The sequence below is a fragment of the Sciurus carolinensis genome, chromosome 16 (assembly GCF_902686445.1).
Source record: "Sciurus carolinensis chromosome 16, mSciCar1.2, whole genome shotgun sequence".
Taxonomy (NCBI): Eukaryota; Metazoa; Chordata; class Mammalia; order Rodentia; family Sciuridae; genus Sciurus; species Sciurus carolinensis.
The window spans coordinates 29954221-29969465 of record NC_062228.1 but is presented as its reverse complement, the minus strand read 5'-3'; the positions used below and the strand labels follow the sequence as shown (position 1 = coordinate 29969465).

The window sequence follows — 15245 nt, the reverse complement described above, 5'->3', positions numbered from 1 at the left end:
GCTCTCGGGCGTCGCGCGGGGCATCCTGGGAGTTGTAGTTCTCGCGGCCCTGAGGGAGCATGGCGCCGGATAGGAGCAGGACGTTGAGAGAACTACACGTAGGAGGCGGGGCCCCGGGCCAGGGATCTACGCGGCTTGCTGTGGCGAAGGCGGCTTTAGTGGCAACATGAAGCGCACCCAGACCGCGGAGGAACGAGAGCGCGAAGCTAAGGTACGTCGGCCTTCCCGGGATCTGGGGTTCTTGGAGCGGGGAGGTAGGAGCAGGGAACCGGAAGGAGTTGCTTTGATGGTGAGCGAATGCACGGTTTTAAACCAAGGGATGACAGGGCCTTGTCTGCAAGGAACCTGGAGACATGGACTGCGTGTGCGTGTGTGTGCGTGTGCGCGCGCGCGCGTGTGTGGCATATTCGTGTTGCTTAGGATGCAGGCCGAGTCCCGTTGGACCAACTCAGGACTGAGAATCAAGACACCCGTTCCCTTGTCCTATTTCTGCACCTATTCCTTGTAGCCACCTTTGTGCCTCAGTTTACTGGATTCTCAGATGACTGTGATCACACCAGCTGTGCTTTCTCATTCCATAATGGTCTCTGAGGACTGAGAGCTGTTTGGATGAAATATCGTGCGGTCAGATGTGTTTATTTGGAACAGTTGTCTCAGTGGACAACTGATACAGTCTGTGTCTTCAGCACTGTGGGTATAAATCTTTAACCACATTCTTAGTCTCTACCTTTGTTGTTCAGTTTCTGGTAGATGCTATTCCATGTGATGACAACAACAATAATAAATAAAAACAATACAGATTTATCAATTTATTTACTTTCAGCAGGCACCTGTGTTTGGTGCATATGTGTATTATTTTATATTCTTATCACAACAAATTACAAGATAGATGTGATACAGATGGAATATTAACAGTACTGTTTTGCAGATGAAGAATCAAGGCTCAGAAGAATTGAATGTTTTCCTTTTCCCCCCATGTTGGGTCCTATTGATTTCTGTGAATATATTGGGTATCTGTCTACTTTTTCCACCTCCACTGCCTTGCACCAGATTACCATTATGTCTTAATGGACTGTAACAGCCTCCTCATAGACTACACTCACTAAATACCCTAACTTAACACTCTCTTTACATTTCCCCCAACAATCAGTTTCTTCAAACTGTAGAGAATGAGTTTTTTCAAAATTCAAATCTAATCGTGTTCCTTATTTCTTAGTTACTTTGCCAACCACCTGTTTAAAAATCACTCCTGGCCTTCTGTTGCTCTTAGGAAAAAAACAAAACTTAACATAATCTAAAAGATTCTGCATGGTCTGAGTCTTACCTGCTTCCACAGCTTCATTGGACATGACTCTTTGCTCTCTCCCTATCAGACACTTTGGCCTTAGAAGTTCCTCTTGCCTGTAGTTCATCTGCTCACAGGGTTTTTGCACATGCTATTGGGTGCTCACTCATTTAGGCAAATACTGGCATTGAAGATCAGTGGTAATTAAAGCAGGTACAGTTCTTGCTCTCATAGAATTCAGTCTTACAAGTGAATCTATCTTAGGTCAGTACACCTGAGAATTTAAAATATTAAATCTGGTCTATAATGACCTGAATTACAGTAACATTTCACAAGAGATCTAAAGTTTCTATACTTGAGTTTGCATGTGATAGTGATAATACACTAAAGATGGGCACAAAAAGGGGGGAAGACCCCTCTGTATTAATCTTCAAAGTGCAAAGAAACTATTAAATGTTACCTATTGGCATGATACATTATGTTTTTCTCATCATTCAGGTTGATTTTCTCTTTCTCTCTCTCTTTCTCTTTCTTTTCTCTCTTACCAGAGATTGAACCCAGGGGCTCTTAACCACTGAGCCACATCCCCAGCCCTTTTTTACTTTTTATTTTGAGACAGAGTCTTGCTAAGTTGCTTAGGGCCTTGTGAAATTGTTGAGGCTGGCTTTGAACTTATCATCCTCCTGCCTCAGCCTCCCAGGTCACTGGGATTTCAGGCATGTGCCGCCATGCCTAGCTCAGGTTGATTTTTTAAAATAATTCATGCATTCTTTGAAGACTGATTGAGCATCATGAATTGCTATACACTGGGATTATAATTTTGGCTAAGATAGACTTCCTGCTCCAGAGGAGGACTGACTCCATTGAAACTATAACCATTGACTGTGAGGTACTTATTAACCTTATTCACATTTTACAGATGTGGAAAATGAGGCTTGTAGAAGTTGTGATTTGCTCAAGGCAACTTGGAACTAGGGATCACAAATTTTTCTTCTGACTCCAGCTTCAAAACTTTTTCCCATTTTCTCCTTGGAAACATGGTGAATTGGTAGAGCAAGTTTTCTTTCTATTGCCTTTAAAAAAATGATTTTATTTAAAAATTGTTCGCTCATGAAAATTAGTTCACTTTAAGTGTAGGAAGTTGTTTCAAAATCTTAAATAGAAAATGTCTAACTACTCATGAATTATTCTTTTTTCTACTCTTTTCTACTTTTAACTGTGTCAAGGTATAATTTATGCCCAGTAATTTGCATACCACTTATAGTGTACACTTTGAGTTTTGACAGATGTATACACGTGCAAACTAGCAGAGTTGGCATTAAGAACATTTCTATCCCTTCTAAAATTTTCCCCTTATTCATTTGCAGTCAGTCTCTCTCTCCACCTTGGCCCTTAGTCAACCAGTGACATCTTTTCTGTCACTATATGAGAGTCTATATTTTCTAGAATCTCATATAAATGGAAGAACACAGAATTCTCTCTTGGTTCTTTTTTATTCAGCATAGTGACTTTTGAAATTTGTCCATGTTATTGTGTTTATTCCTTTACATTGCTGCATAATAGGCCGCTGTGTAGATGTATCAAAATTGTTTATTCATTTATCTGTTCTGAGATGTTTGGATTATTTCTAGTTTGGGGTTATTATGAAAAAAATTGCTACAAAATATGTATAAGTCTTTCTGTTTTCATTTATATTGGGTGATGTGTTCCCATTTCCACCCCCATCCCTAGAGAACCTCTTTGTTCTCTAGATTTGCCTTTTTTGGACATTTTTGTATAAATGAAATCATATACCATGTGATCTTTTGTGTTTGGCTTCTTTCACTCAGAATAATGTGTTTGAGGTTTATCCACATTGTAGTACATATCAGTACTTGGTTCCTTTTAATTACCTAGTAAATAATATTCAGATACGTAAATATACCACATTTTGTTTATCTGTTTATCAGTTGGTGTACAATTGAGTTGCTTCAAATTTTGTTTTATTATGAAAAATGCTATTTGCAAATAAATGGATGGAATTGGAGAATATCATGCTTAGTGAAATAAACCAATCCCCAAAAAACCCCAAAGGCCAAATGTTTTCCCTGATAAGTGGAGAATGATACATAATAGGGGTGGGGGGGTGGGGAGTGAGAGAAGAATGGAGGAACTTTAGATTATGTAGAAGGAAATGAGAGGGGGGGGTATGAAAAATGGTGGAATGAGACAGACATCACTGTCCTATTTACATGTATGATTACACGAATGCTATGAATCTATATCATGTACAACCATAGAAATGAAATGATGTACCCCATTTGTGTACAATGAATCAAAATGCAGTCTAAAAAATTTTAAAAAAAAGGAAAATGCTATTATGAACAATTGCATCATAGTTTATGTATAGACATATATTTTCATTCTTCTTAGCTACCTAAGAAGGATAATTAGGAGTGGAATTGCTAGTCATAATGTAAATGTGTTTAACATTTTAAGAAACTGTTGAACTATTTTCCAGTGTTTATGTTCTATTTTCAATTCCCATTACCAATTTTGAGTTCCAATTTCTATGTGTCCTTGACAACACTTGGTATTGTCTTTTTACTGTAGCCATTATAATGCCTGTGAAGTGATATCTCCTTGAGGCATTGATTTGCATTTCTCATGGTTAATAATGTGAAGCATCTTTTCATGTGCTTATTGATCACATGTCTGTCTTCTTTTGGAAAGTATCTATTCAAAGTTTGCCCATTTTTTTTTAAGCAGGTTTTTTTTGTGTTCTTGTTAAGTTTTGTGAGTTCTTTATATTTTCAAGATACAAGTCCTGACAAGGTATAAGTTTTGCAAACATTATCAGCCATTCTTGAGTTTACTTAATGTTTTTAATAAAGGGAGATTTATCAACATTTCTTTTTATGATTCATCCTTTTTGTGTAATATCTATGAGATCTTTATTCCAGAGTTAGAAAAGTTTCTTGTTTGCTTTTTAAATTAAACTTTGTCATTCCCATAACGGGTAATTACTTTTGGTATTCCTTTTCTCTTTGAAATAACATAGATTATATTTTCCTCTTTACGATTGTTTATGCTGCAGACTTTCATGCAGTTTTCAAGTCTGGAGGGTGATTTAAGGAAGTTGGACTAAACAGATAGCTTTCCCTGATAACGTTACTTAATTTGTCTTAAAACCTAAGAGTGCAACATACCTTTTTCTTTTTTCTTTTTTTTCTTTTTTTTTTTTTGGGTACCAGGGTTGACTATTGAGCCATGCCCCCAGCTCTATTATGTATTTTATTTAGAGACAGGATCTCACTGAATTGCTTAGTGCCTCACTTTTGTTGAGGCTGACTTTGAACTCGAGAGCCTCCTGCCTCAGCCTCCTGAGCCACTGGAATTATAGGTGTGTGCCACTGTGCCCAGCTCACCATACCATTTTCATGCTTTTTTTTTTTTTTTTTTTTTGGGTGCTGGGGTTCGAACCCAGGGCCTTGTGCTTACAAGGCAAGCACTCTACCAACTGAGCTATCTCTCCAGCCCCTCATGCATTTTTAAAAATAATTTTTCTTATAAGGCATATAGCAGAATAGTCCAGATTAGTATCGATGGCCTGAGTTAGAACCGTGGTTTCTGTTATTGTCTTGCTGTTGGAACTGGGGGTTCGTGCCTAGTGCCTCAGTTTCCCCAGCCAGAAAATGAGACAAGAATGGCTGCTTTTGTGGGTTGTTGTGAGGCCCCAGTATGATTGAATTTGGCTACTGTGTCACAACAGAGTAGGTATGACTTTGATTGAGTTTGGATGACCAAGAGGACTCCTGGCTTTTCAGATGAAATGATTTATTATTTTGAAATAATTTAAAACTTAGAGAACACCTGCAAGAATAGAACATAGACCTCTCAGACTTCTTGTCTGGATTTACCAGTTAACATCTTGCTTTGTAAGCTTTATTGGGCATGCAGCTCTCTCTCTCTCTCCCTCTCCCCACTTCCTCTCTCTCCTCCCTCCCTCTCCCTCTCTGTCTCCCTCTTTCTCCTCATTGTATACATATGAACTGTTATGCTTTAGTACAGTTATTACAGTTTTGAGGTGCTGCAGATTGAACCCAGGGCCTTGGACATGATAGGCAAGCTGTCCACCACTGAACTACACCCAGCCTTATTACTTTTTTTTTAAGAACTGCTACAGAGTAAGTAGGAGACATCAATCCTCTTTACCACTAAATAGTTCTGCATGTATTTACTAAGAGCAAGGACATTCTCTTACATATGAACAATTATCAATTTCAGAAAAGTTAATATTAATGTAGTACTATTATTTAATCCAAAGTACATTTTCATCTTTTGCTAATTGTCCTAATACTCTCTTTTATAAAACATTATTTCCTGGTCCAGGCACCAATCCAGAATCATACATACCTTTAGTTGTCATGTCTCTTTGATCTCGTCTCCTTTAATCTGGTTTCCTTTAATGTCATTTAAATCGATTTCTCATCTTTTCTTTGTCCTTCAAGGTATCTACAATTCCTGATAAGTACAGGCCATTTGTTCTGTGGAATGGCCATGTTTTCTCATTTGTCTGATGTTTTCTTATGATTGGATGTAGATTGTGCATTTTTGGCATGTGTGGTTTTGAGGAATAACGTAGCATTAGAGATCACAAATTTATAGCCCACATATTTTACCTAACTTGATAGAAGTATTTTATTTGAACGAGATGAATGTGTTTGAAAGTTTCAAAATCATTTTCTAATTATTTAAATGTTGAGGGATTTCACATAAAAATCTAGATATCCGGCTCTCTTGAATGCCTAGAGTATCTGGTAACACTGAGCATGCATTTTTCTAACTACAGTTAAATGGGGGTGACTCCTTCCAATGGCAGATGTGCATTGTATTTTGCCACAGTCCACCTCTGCCCCTTCAGCCCCAGTACTGCAGTATCCTGCTTCCATGGCTTTGCTCTCTGTGGCTTCAGCTACCTACCATCAGCCACAATCCAAAAATATTAACATTTGTCTTGATGCTTTCAAGAGACAGATCATGTTTATAAAACTTTTTATTACAGTGTATTATTGTACTTTATTGTTATTGCTGTTAATCTGTTATCGTGCCTAATTTATGAATTAAACTTTTGTCATAGTATGTATTTATAGTAAATATAGGGCTTAGTACTATCCTTTGTTTGAAGTATCCTGGGGGGGGGGGAGTCTTAAAACGTATTCCCTGCAAATAATGGGAGGGGACTACTGAGTAGTAGTTCAGGGTATGAAGCGAACTCCTGGAACTGAATTCTGCTCTGTCACTTACTTTAGCAAGCAACTTAACTTCTCTGAACCTCAGATTCTTCATCTATTGTAGTGGGGATTACACTGTATATATGTATAGCAACTAAAACATTCCTGGCATACAGTAAAAATGAACATTGCCATTATCACCCTTAACTCATTGTCATTGTTGTTACAACCTCCACCACTACCTGTCTGACCCTAGTAAATACTGAACCTAAATTCAGAGCATTCATTCTATAAACTTGTGCTGGGTGTCTCTGCAGGATAATTGACTCAATTAGGGTTCCTTTAACTTCTCTCCTGCCTATACAAATGTACTGGTTGTGTACCACCCTTTGAAAAATTGAAACAATTTTTCAAACACTGGGCCATTTTCTGTGTTCCATGGTTCAGATGAAGTTAAGTTCTTCATCTTAACACTGGAGACGTGGGGTAAAAATGGCAGATTCAGTCCTGTTGAACTGGCTGTCTACAGAAGATCTAATGTACTAACAGCAGAGTAGTGAGTTCCATCACAAAAGCAGGACATGGTAACAAGGGGTATCTAACGTGATTTGTGCAGAGGTCATGGAATTCCTTCCTTAGAAAGATGTATTTCTTTTTTTTTTATAGTTTAATGTATTTTAATAGCAAACTTACAGGGACAGCACAGAAGACAGACAACATCAAAAACATGTACTTGGGGGTTGGGGAGATAGCTCAGTTGGTAGAGTGCTTGCCTCCCAAGTACAAGGCCCTGGGTTCAATCCCCAGCACCGCAAAACAAACAAACAAACAAACAAACATGTATTTGCATGTAGGACAACTCACTTAGAAAAGTATACTGAATGGATGGAATCTACTGTATGATAAAAATGCTACAAACACCATTTAGTTGCCATCAATAAGAAATTTACTTGTTTAAAAAAATCCAAATGCTGGCATTGTCCAGAAAAATTTAACAGTTTTATTTATAATTGTTATAAAGTTGAACTGCTGAAACTTGTTCACTGAAACATTTTGACTTGCATTAATGCTTTACAACCCCTCATTTATAATAAAAATTCACACACAAATGAAAATGGAAAAATGGCCAATACCTGATTTCTGTCCCCTATTTTTCCACTCGCAATCATATACTTAGGTACCTTTTGACCCCATGGGAAAAAATATCTAACATTCAGAACTACTAATAACAGGAAGAAGAGAAAAAAAATTTTTTTCAAGAATGAAATGTTTCCCATCATAGCGGATTCTTAAGCACATTCTCCACGTATGCAGCGTGCTAGTTGGATGTCTTTTGGCATAATTGTTACACGTTTGGCATGGATAGCACACAGGTTGGTATCTTCAAAAATGTCAACCAGATAGGCCTCACTTGCCTCCTGCAAAGCACCAATAGCTGTGCTCTGGAAGCGCAGATCTGTTTTGAAGTCCTGAGCAATTTCTCGCACAAGACGCTGGGAAGGGGAGTTTGCGAATCAGGTCAGTGGACGTCTGACAACGTCTAATTTCACAAAGCACCACAGTATCAGGCCTGTAACGATGAGGTTTCTTCACCCCTCCAGTAGAGGGCGCACTCTTGCCAGCGGCTTTTGTAGCCAGTTGTTTCCTGGGTGTTTTACCACCGGTCGTTGCGGGCAGTCTGCTTTGTATGAGCCATGGTAGAAAGACCTCCTTACTCACCCCGCTTCTTCTTGGGCTGGAGCTCCGCGAGCTAGAGCTGAAAGATGTATTTCATGTGGTCGGGTGGGAGGGTTTCATAGAATCCTTTCCTAAGATCTGCTTAAAGTGTATACTGTGAGAAGTCCAGGACTTCTTTAGAGGTTTCTTAGATATATTAAAACTGTTTCTTGGAATAAAAAGTATGGATGTTGAATTTCACATTAGCTTTAATGATTCTTATTCTGGCTTGGGATAGATAATCTTTTAAAATATTGAAAACAAATAGTTTATTACTGAAATAATATACTTAATAAGAACATTTAATAATTTTGTTTAAATAATGTACATATTTTTATCAGTTAAGGAAAGAATCTAGAATAAACTAGTTGTTTTCAATAAAATCGTTAAAAAGTCTGCTTTTGGTGATAGTTATCTTAATATCATTTAATAAAATAAACCTTAAATTATAAGATTTATTGAGTTATAAAAATAACAACTCAATAAAAGAAAGTTTGTTATTTATATATGTGCCCACTGGGTGTTTTCACCTTATTTAATTTTTTTGTGGTTTGACATTTTAGTGAGGTCCTGAGAGGGTTCTTTTGGCCACTACCTTTACCTGGGTGGGCCTGCGTTATATCACTAGTTTAACTGATGGTACTTTAGGAAACTAAATGGAGGACATTTTCGGTAGTAGGACAAGGTAAGGATGGAAAAACAGACTGAGTTTCTCCTGTGTTCTCAGAATGCTCTGTGACCAAGTGTGTGTGTGTGTGGGGGGTAGGGGTGGTTCCCAAACACCTGTAAGCCATCAGTCTGCAGCAGCCATTCACTGAGTGTTCGTTCATTTCTGTCACTGTGTACGGAGGTAGGGTCAGACCCACAGGCTGCCCGACCCTCTTCAAATGCCCATCGCCAATCCTCAGCTTGTTTCACCTGTGCTTCTGACTGACTGGCATTAGGGTTCCCAAGATCCCCACGTTGGGTTCCACTAATTTGCTGGAGTGAGTCACAGAACGCAGGGAAAGACTTCCATATCTTTACTAGTTTATTAGAAAGGATATTACTAAGAATATAGATGAATGCAAGCCTGATGGAGGAGAAGCAGGGGGGTGAGGTGTGGAGGAAGGCGTGCCCAGCTTCCCTGCCGTTTGCACAGTGCCACCCTTCAGAAACTCTCCTAACCCAGCTCTTTGGGTTTTATGAGAGCTTTATTACATGCATGCTTGCTTAACTCACTAGCCATTGGTAACCAGCTCCACCTACAGCTTCTCCCCCTTCCCTTGAGGTTGGGTGGTGAGGCTGAAAGTCCCAGCCCTCTAATCCTGGTCACAGGAGGTCTTGCCCATGATCGGCACCATCCTGAAGCTACTATAGGGACTAAAGAGGTGGCACCTCTCTGTCCATTATATGGGTCACGGCCAACACCCCAGTAACAAAAGACAAGAGAAAAAGCCTCTTTTATTTAATCACCCTTTATTAATTTATTTAATCACCCTTTTGCCTGATGGGATGCTTAGGATGCATGGAAAATGAAAAGCCGTATAGAAATGTGATTGGATAAAACAGTATGAGCTCCTGTGATCGGCTGAACTGGGAACCCTCGGCAAGCCCTGCCTGTTAGATTCTTCTTGGCCTCTCTGTGAAACCTTCCTTCCTCTCAGTGTGGGGCAGGACCACTTGTGAAATGAGGACCTTACTATCTATGGGTATGTTTGAGACCATCTTTCTGGCCAGTTGATACAAAGGAAGGTAAGGGAAGGTTAGAGTAATATTTTTAGGCTCTATGGCTTGCTTTGGGGAGAAGGGGTTCAAGTTGTCATGACCCATGACACACCTTGGGTCTGTTTTTGACTCACTTCAGGTGAGAAGGGGCAAGAGATGGGTATGGATGGTGGGGAAGAGACAGACAAACCTTGGTTCTGAGGCAGCTTCTCAAGCCTTCCAGTGTCCTTTGGTTTGAAGTACTTAGTGTGTGAAAGTGTGAAATACTTGAGAATGTTGTTTCGTTGTTATCTTCTTTGTGGTGCTTGGGATCAAATCCAGGTCCTCAGGCATAGTAAGCAAGCACTCTGCCACTGAGGTATATTCCCATCCCTGGGGATGTTATTTTCTAAGCTCTGACACTATGTAGGGGCTGCCAGGCACCAGTCATCTCATTAGCATACCAAGGACACTCATCACTCTGAGAGTGCAAGGGTTTGGGAGTTGTATGTCTGGCAACAGGGTTGAAGACCAAATGTACACATTTCACAATATAATGGCCAATGACCAAGGGACTTAAAAAAACAAAAAGTTAGAAACCTCACCTGGAAGGTTCTACTCCCGAGACCCCCATCCGTCTTTGTCTTTACATAATCTCTTCTCCAGTGTAAGTCAACCTTTAATCACCATTTTGTAGGTCTTATTGTCCTCTGTAAATGGAAGAAGGGTTAGTTTATTTGATCATAGTTTCCAAACCACTTTAAATACCTTTCTTAACAAGCTCAAGAATTGAATAACAGTAAGTTGTTACTTTGTGTTATTTCCAGGTCTGTTTCCTAACCATCCTAGCTCCAAGGTTTTGAAAATGGGAATTTGCTGTTCAAAAACAGTCACTTTGAACAACCAGTAGTTTCCCTGAGGATAGCATTTGGGTGTAATTCATTCTTTTATCTCTCCATTGGACCTGGCAGAGAGTGATGAAGAAAGATTGAGTGGTTGAAAACCTTCAGCATCTGATAATCTGATACATGTGACCCTCAATAAGGACAATACTGGCTCCTTGGTTGCTGATTAGATTTATTGTGGTTGAGTTTAGTGATACAGGCTTTGGCAGTTAAAGTATATATGCTCCAACAAATTGGGGGCCATTTAAAAAAAAATTTTTTTTTTTAAGTTTTGTCATTCCTAGTACTTAATGTTTGCCAGGGACGTAGTGGGTATTGTATAAATATTTACTAAATGAATGAATTCTCAATAGCATCATTTGTTATTGTTCATTAGGCTTTCTTCATAGTGAGCGATGGGACTGGAACTTGAGAGAAATAATGAAATATGATAAGGTATTTTATGGATTTAAGTTACTTAGATATAGGCATTAATTTTGAGCAGTGCAACTCTTTCTTTCAACACATGCTTTGGTAATGGTCAGCAATGGTTTCTTCATTTTCAAGTTTAAAATGCTAGTTTACCCTACAGGTTTTGTGTATTATATTTTTGTTATTTTTAATGGAAGATTTCCCAATAAAGTTCTATTTAAAATGTGACTTTCTAACTTTTAGAAAAAAGGAACTTTGTTGTTAAGATGGTACTTTGGGAAACTTAAAGAAAAGCTACAGTTTAGAGCAGGTGAATTTAGAGTTCTGCTAAACTCTTTCATTTCATCTTCTGTTATAAACTGGTTTTGTGTTGTTTTACAAAATTGTCACATTGGTTGATTTCAAAGTGTGAGCTGGGAGGAATCTTGGGGACTACTGGGCTGGATCAGGATTTGTTTGGGAGATTAAGATCTGCATCAGCTGAAACTTGTTTCAGATATTTGTCCTTGGCATGGTGTTTGCAAGGTTGACACATTTGAAAGCTAAATCTTGAATAGGTGCTTTAGTCTTGCAGTTTTAAAAAACTCTTATTTTATTGTGGTAAGAAACATAGCAAGATCTTTCCTATCAACACATTTTTAAGTGTCCAGTGCAATATTGTTAACTCTACAGTTACACAGTGTTGTCCAGCAGATCTCTAACACTGATTTTGCATAATTGAAACTTTCTGCCGGTTAACTAGCAATTTCTCATTTCTCCTCCTCCCCAACGCCATTCTACTCTCCGATTCTAAAAATGATTTGACTGTCAGGCTTGCATTTTGTTTATGCTGGAAGCACCTGTGCTATTGCTTTGCACATCATTTATTTACTCTAGTTTTGGAAACGATCAGCCTGCAAAGTGACCATGCCTTCGCTTTTGTTCAGGAACTGCCATATGAGTCAGGGGCAGTTGAGATCTTCATAACTGGTAGAAATCAAGTAGAAGACTCAGTTTGAGGGGAAAAATTATGTTGCATCCGGTTCGAGGAGGAGATTTGTTGCCAGTGCATGAGTGTTTTCATGACTGTTTGTGATCAGAAAGCTCAGAGCTCTGATTTCTGCCTTAGCCTTAAGTCTGCCCTTTGGCATCTTCATTTAGTGACTGGATCATTCAAGTCTGAGCCTCAAGGGCCAGCATTTCTCCAATAATAATATAAAACAGGCTGATGTTGCAACCTTAACTCACTCTGCTGAATTGGGCATGATTAAAGTCTCAAGGCTGCATTAATATGGATTTTCTATTTCTATGTACAGCAGTCCATTATCTCACTGTTTTCCAGTTTGCCATTTTTTGAAAACAGAGATGGAAAATTCTACTGATGAATTTTTTTTTTTTCTGTCAGCATGAACGTTCTGCTGTTTTTTTTTTTTTTTCCTCTTTGCTTGAGAATACGAAACCGGCACCAGGCAAACGACTGCAAACATTACAGTTTATGTGGACTCTAGCCTGTTGTCATGTCAATCTTGTTATTTAGGTAAATAGTGTGCAATTTTTTGCAGACTCAGCAGCCAATATGCTGCGAGCAATTTTTGTTTTAGTCACATTATTGGCTGGTAACACTATTAATGAGACAATAATTGGGAAATAGTAGTCATTGTTCTCATAAAACATGATCCTTGTATTGGAACCATAGCCAGGCAGAGGAGTTACATATGCAGACTGAAAGGAGGAAAGGATGAGTGGCCAGTGTTCCCAGCTTTTAAATTCATCAGACCCCTGCTGCTTAAATTGTCCCAGCTGTTAATGCTGGAACCATTACAGTAATGGACTCAGCAAATGAAGGAGAACGAAGACACGCACACTTTATTACCAGAGGGGCAATTTTCTCTTCATCTGTAATAGCAGCGGTGCCTCATATTGATCAGACCATCAAGATACTAATCCTCTGTAAAATTACTTGTTATAACTGAAAATGTGTTAATCCAAATCAGTCTGTGTCCTGACGTCTACTTACTATTGAATACAGACTATTAGATGGTTTATTTTTCATGATTTAAAGCCCTTGCCCTGAAAATGGCTGGCGCTTCCCTCGCAACACTGAGTGCTTAATCTTAGCTATAGCCCAGGGTTGTCTTTTTGTTTTAAGCAGAACATCACCCACTTAATTAAGGAGTGAGTGTCTGTCTTGCTGTCTGAGTTATGCTGGTGTTTTATGTTCCTCTGGATTTATTAAGCATCTTGTTTTACATTCAGTCTGTGGTTTGCACTGTAAATAAAAATAGGCCCATCTTGCACATATTAGGAATTTGCAGGTAGCAAATGTCAATAAATACCAGGCCTGTAAGGTTCTTTGATTTATATTCCAGGCACCAGGTTGTGCTTTGTCGATTGAACCCATAGGCAGGATGCATCCTGGTGTCTTCTGTGTAGCAGATGTGTTTTTGCATCGTTGTCTGAGAAAGTTTATGGGTATTTCTGCATCCTTGGTTCAGTAGATTGCTTTTTAGACAATGAGGCATATCCACTCCCCCCTTGTGTTTTGTGAGAAATGACTACAGATAGCCATTATAATAAGACCTGTTAAAAACTGATTTCTGTCTTCCTGAATATTTAGAAATTTTGGGACTGCTCCATAAAATTTCCATTTTTTCCCCATTATAATCTCTTTGTACATACCTTATAGGCTTGTTTGTTTAAAGACTCTTGGCAATATTTGTATTTATTTTAATATACTGTCATTGCTCAAAGCATTCGTGTGGCATTCTATAGAGTTCATTCAGGAGTACTTAATTAATGCTCTGTGTGCCGGGACTTGTGCTGGAGGCTTACAGATGAATAAAGCATTATCTTTGCTATTGAGGATCTCAGTTCCATAGGAAGATAGGCATGAAAACAAGTAATTACTGTAATGCAGCACATAGCAAAGGCTAAAATTCACTATTCTTGGGAGCTGACAGAATTATGGGCGCCATGGTAAAATCAGCTTTATTTACTTATTTTTTTAAAATCAGTTTTTGTTGCATTGTTACCAATAGCGGAATTCTGCCATTTATTCACACTTCAAACCTTGCTTGGGAATGACTCCTAGCTGGAAGAAATCTTTCCTTTTCTCCTGGGAGACATGTTTACTATCCCCTGGGGACAGTCAAAGAAAAGATTTCTAAAAATGTTTTGATCAGTGACCACATCTTTTGATATGTATAGAGTTTCCCAAAGAGACTATTTTAAAGGGACTAGTGCTTATTTTATTGTTTATGTTCTGGCTTTTATATTATGCACCAGTCATATTGCTTTAGAGTGTGGTTTCTCAGGAGGGACAGCCTGTGGTGATAAAGAGCATTGATTTGGGGACCAGGCTTCTCTAACTCTGCTGCTTTCTAGCTGAAAGATCTTGGGCAAGTCACCTCATCTCTTTGAGCCTCAATTTTCATCTGTAAAATGGTGATGCTAATAGTTGTAAAGATTAAGTGATTTAATATATGTCAAACATTTAGAATAGTGATGGGCTTAAAGTAAGTGTTACCATGGATGTGACTGTAAAGTAGTTAAAATTTTTTTTTCACATGTGACTCATGAAAGCTTTCTAAGTGCATAACCACAGTATGTATGGAGTAAGATGGCAAAGCACTTCTTAATTTAAAAAATAGTTTTCTGGTTACATAACATATTTTAGAAAAACTGAAAAACAGGAAATATCACGCAGGAAAAATAGAGTCTCATAATCTACCAGAGATAACCAGAAGGTGATGCCAATTTCCAGTCTAAGATTTCATGCAAATTTTTATTTTGAACAATTTAACAATATTTTTAATAATCTAAACTGATAATGTTTATTTTTCAGTTAACAATAACATTTATGGAATTATTTTGAATAGTTTTCTTCTTAAAATCCAAAAAATCATTTCATGGAGGGGTAATTAATATATTCCCTTCCCTATTGAAATGAACATATTCCTTTTAGTAGTATTCAAGTAACAGAAATTTTTGTTACATCCTTTCCAACCCTGGGAATTATCATAAAACAAATGTATTTGCCAAATTGGAAGG

At 38.3% G+C, this 15245-nt stretch overlaps 1 protein-coding gene across 4 annotated transcripts in view; it reads left to right on the top strand.

Annotated features, from left to right (window-relative positions):
• The first annotated feature begins 105 nt into the window (after nt 1–105).
• The window catches only part of Fto (FTO alpha-ketoglutarate dependent dioxygenase), a 379184-nt gene continuing 364044 nt past the window's right edge, over nt 106–15245 (top strand). For all 4 annotated transcript variants that reach the window (XM_047528062.1, XM_047528060.1, XM_047528058.1 and 1 more), the window contains exon 1: nt 106–211. In XM_047528062.1, the coding sequence (XP_047384018.1) occupies nt 167–211 (45 nt within the window). In that variant the 5' untranslated portion in view covers nt 106–166. The remainder of the gene's footprint in view (nt 212–15245) is intronic.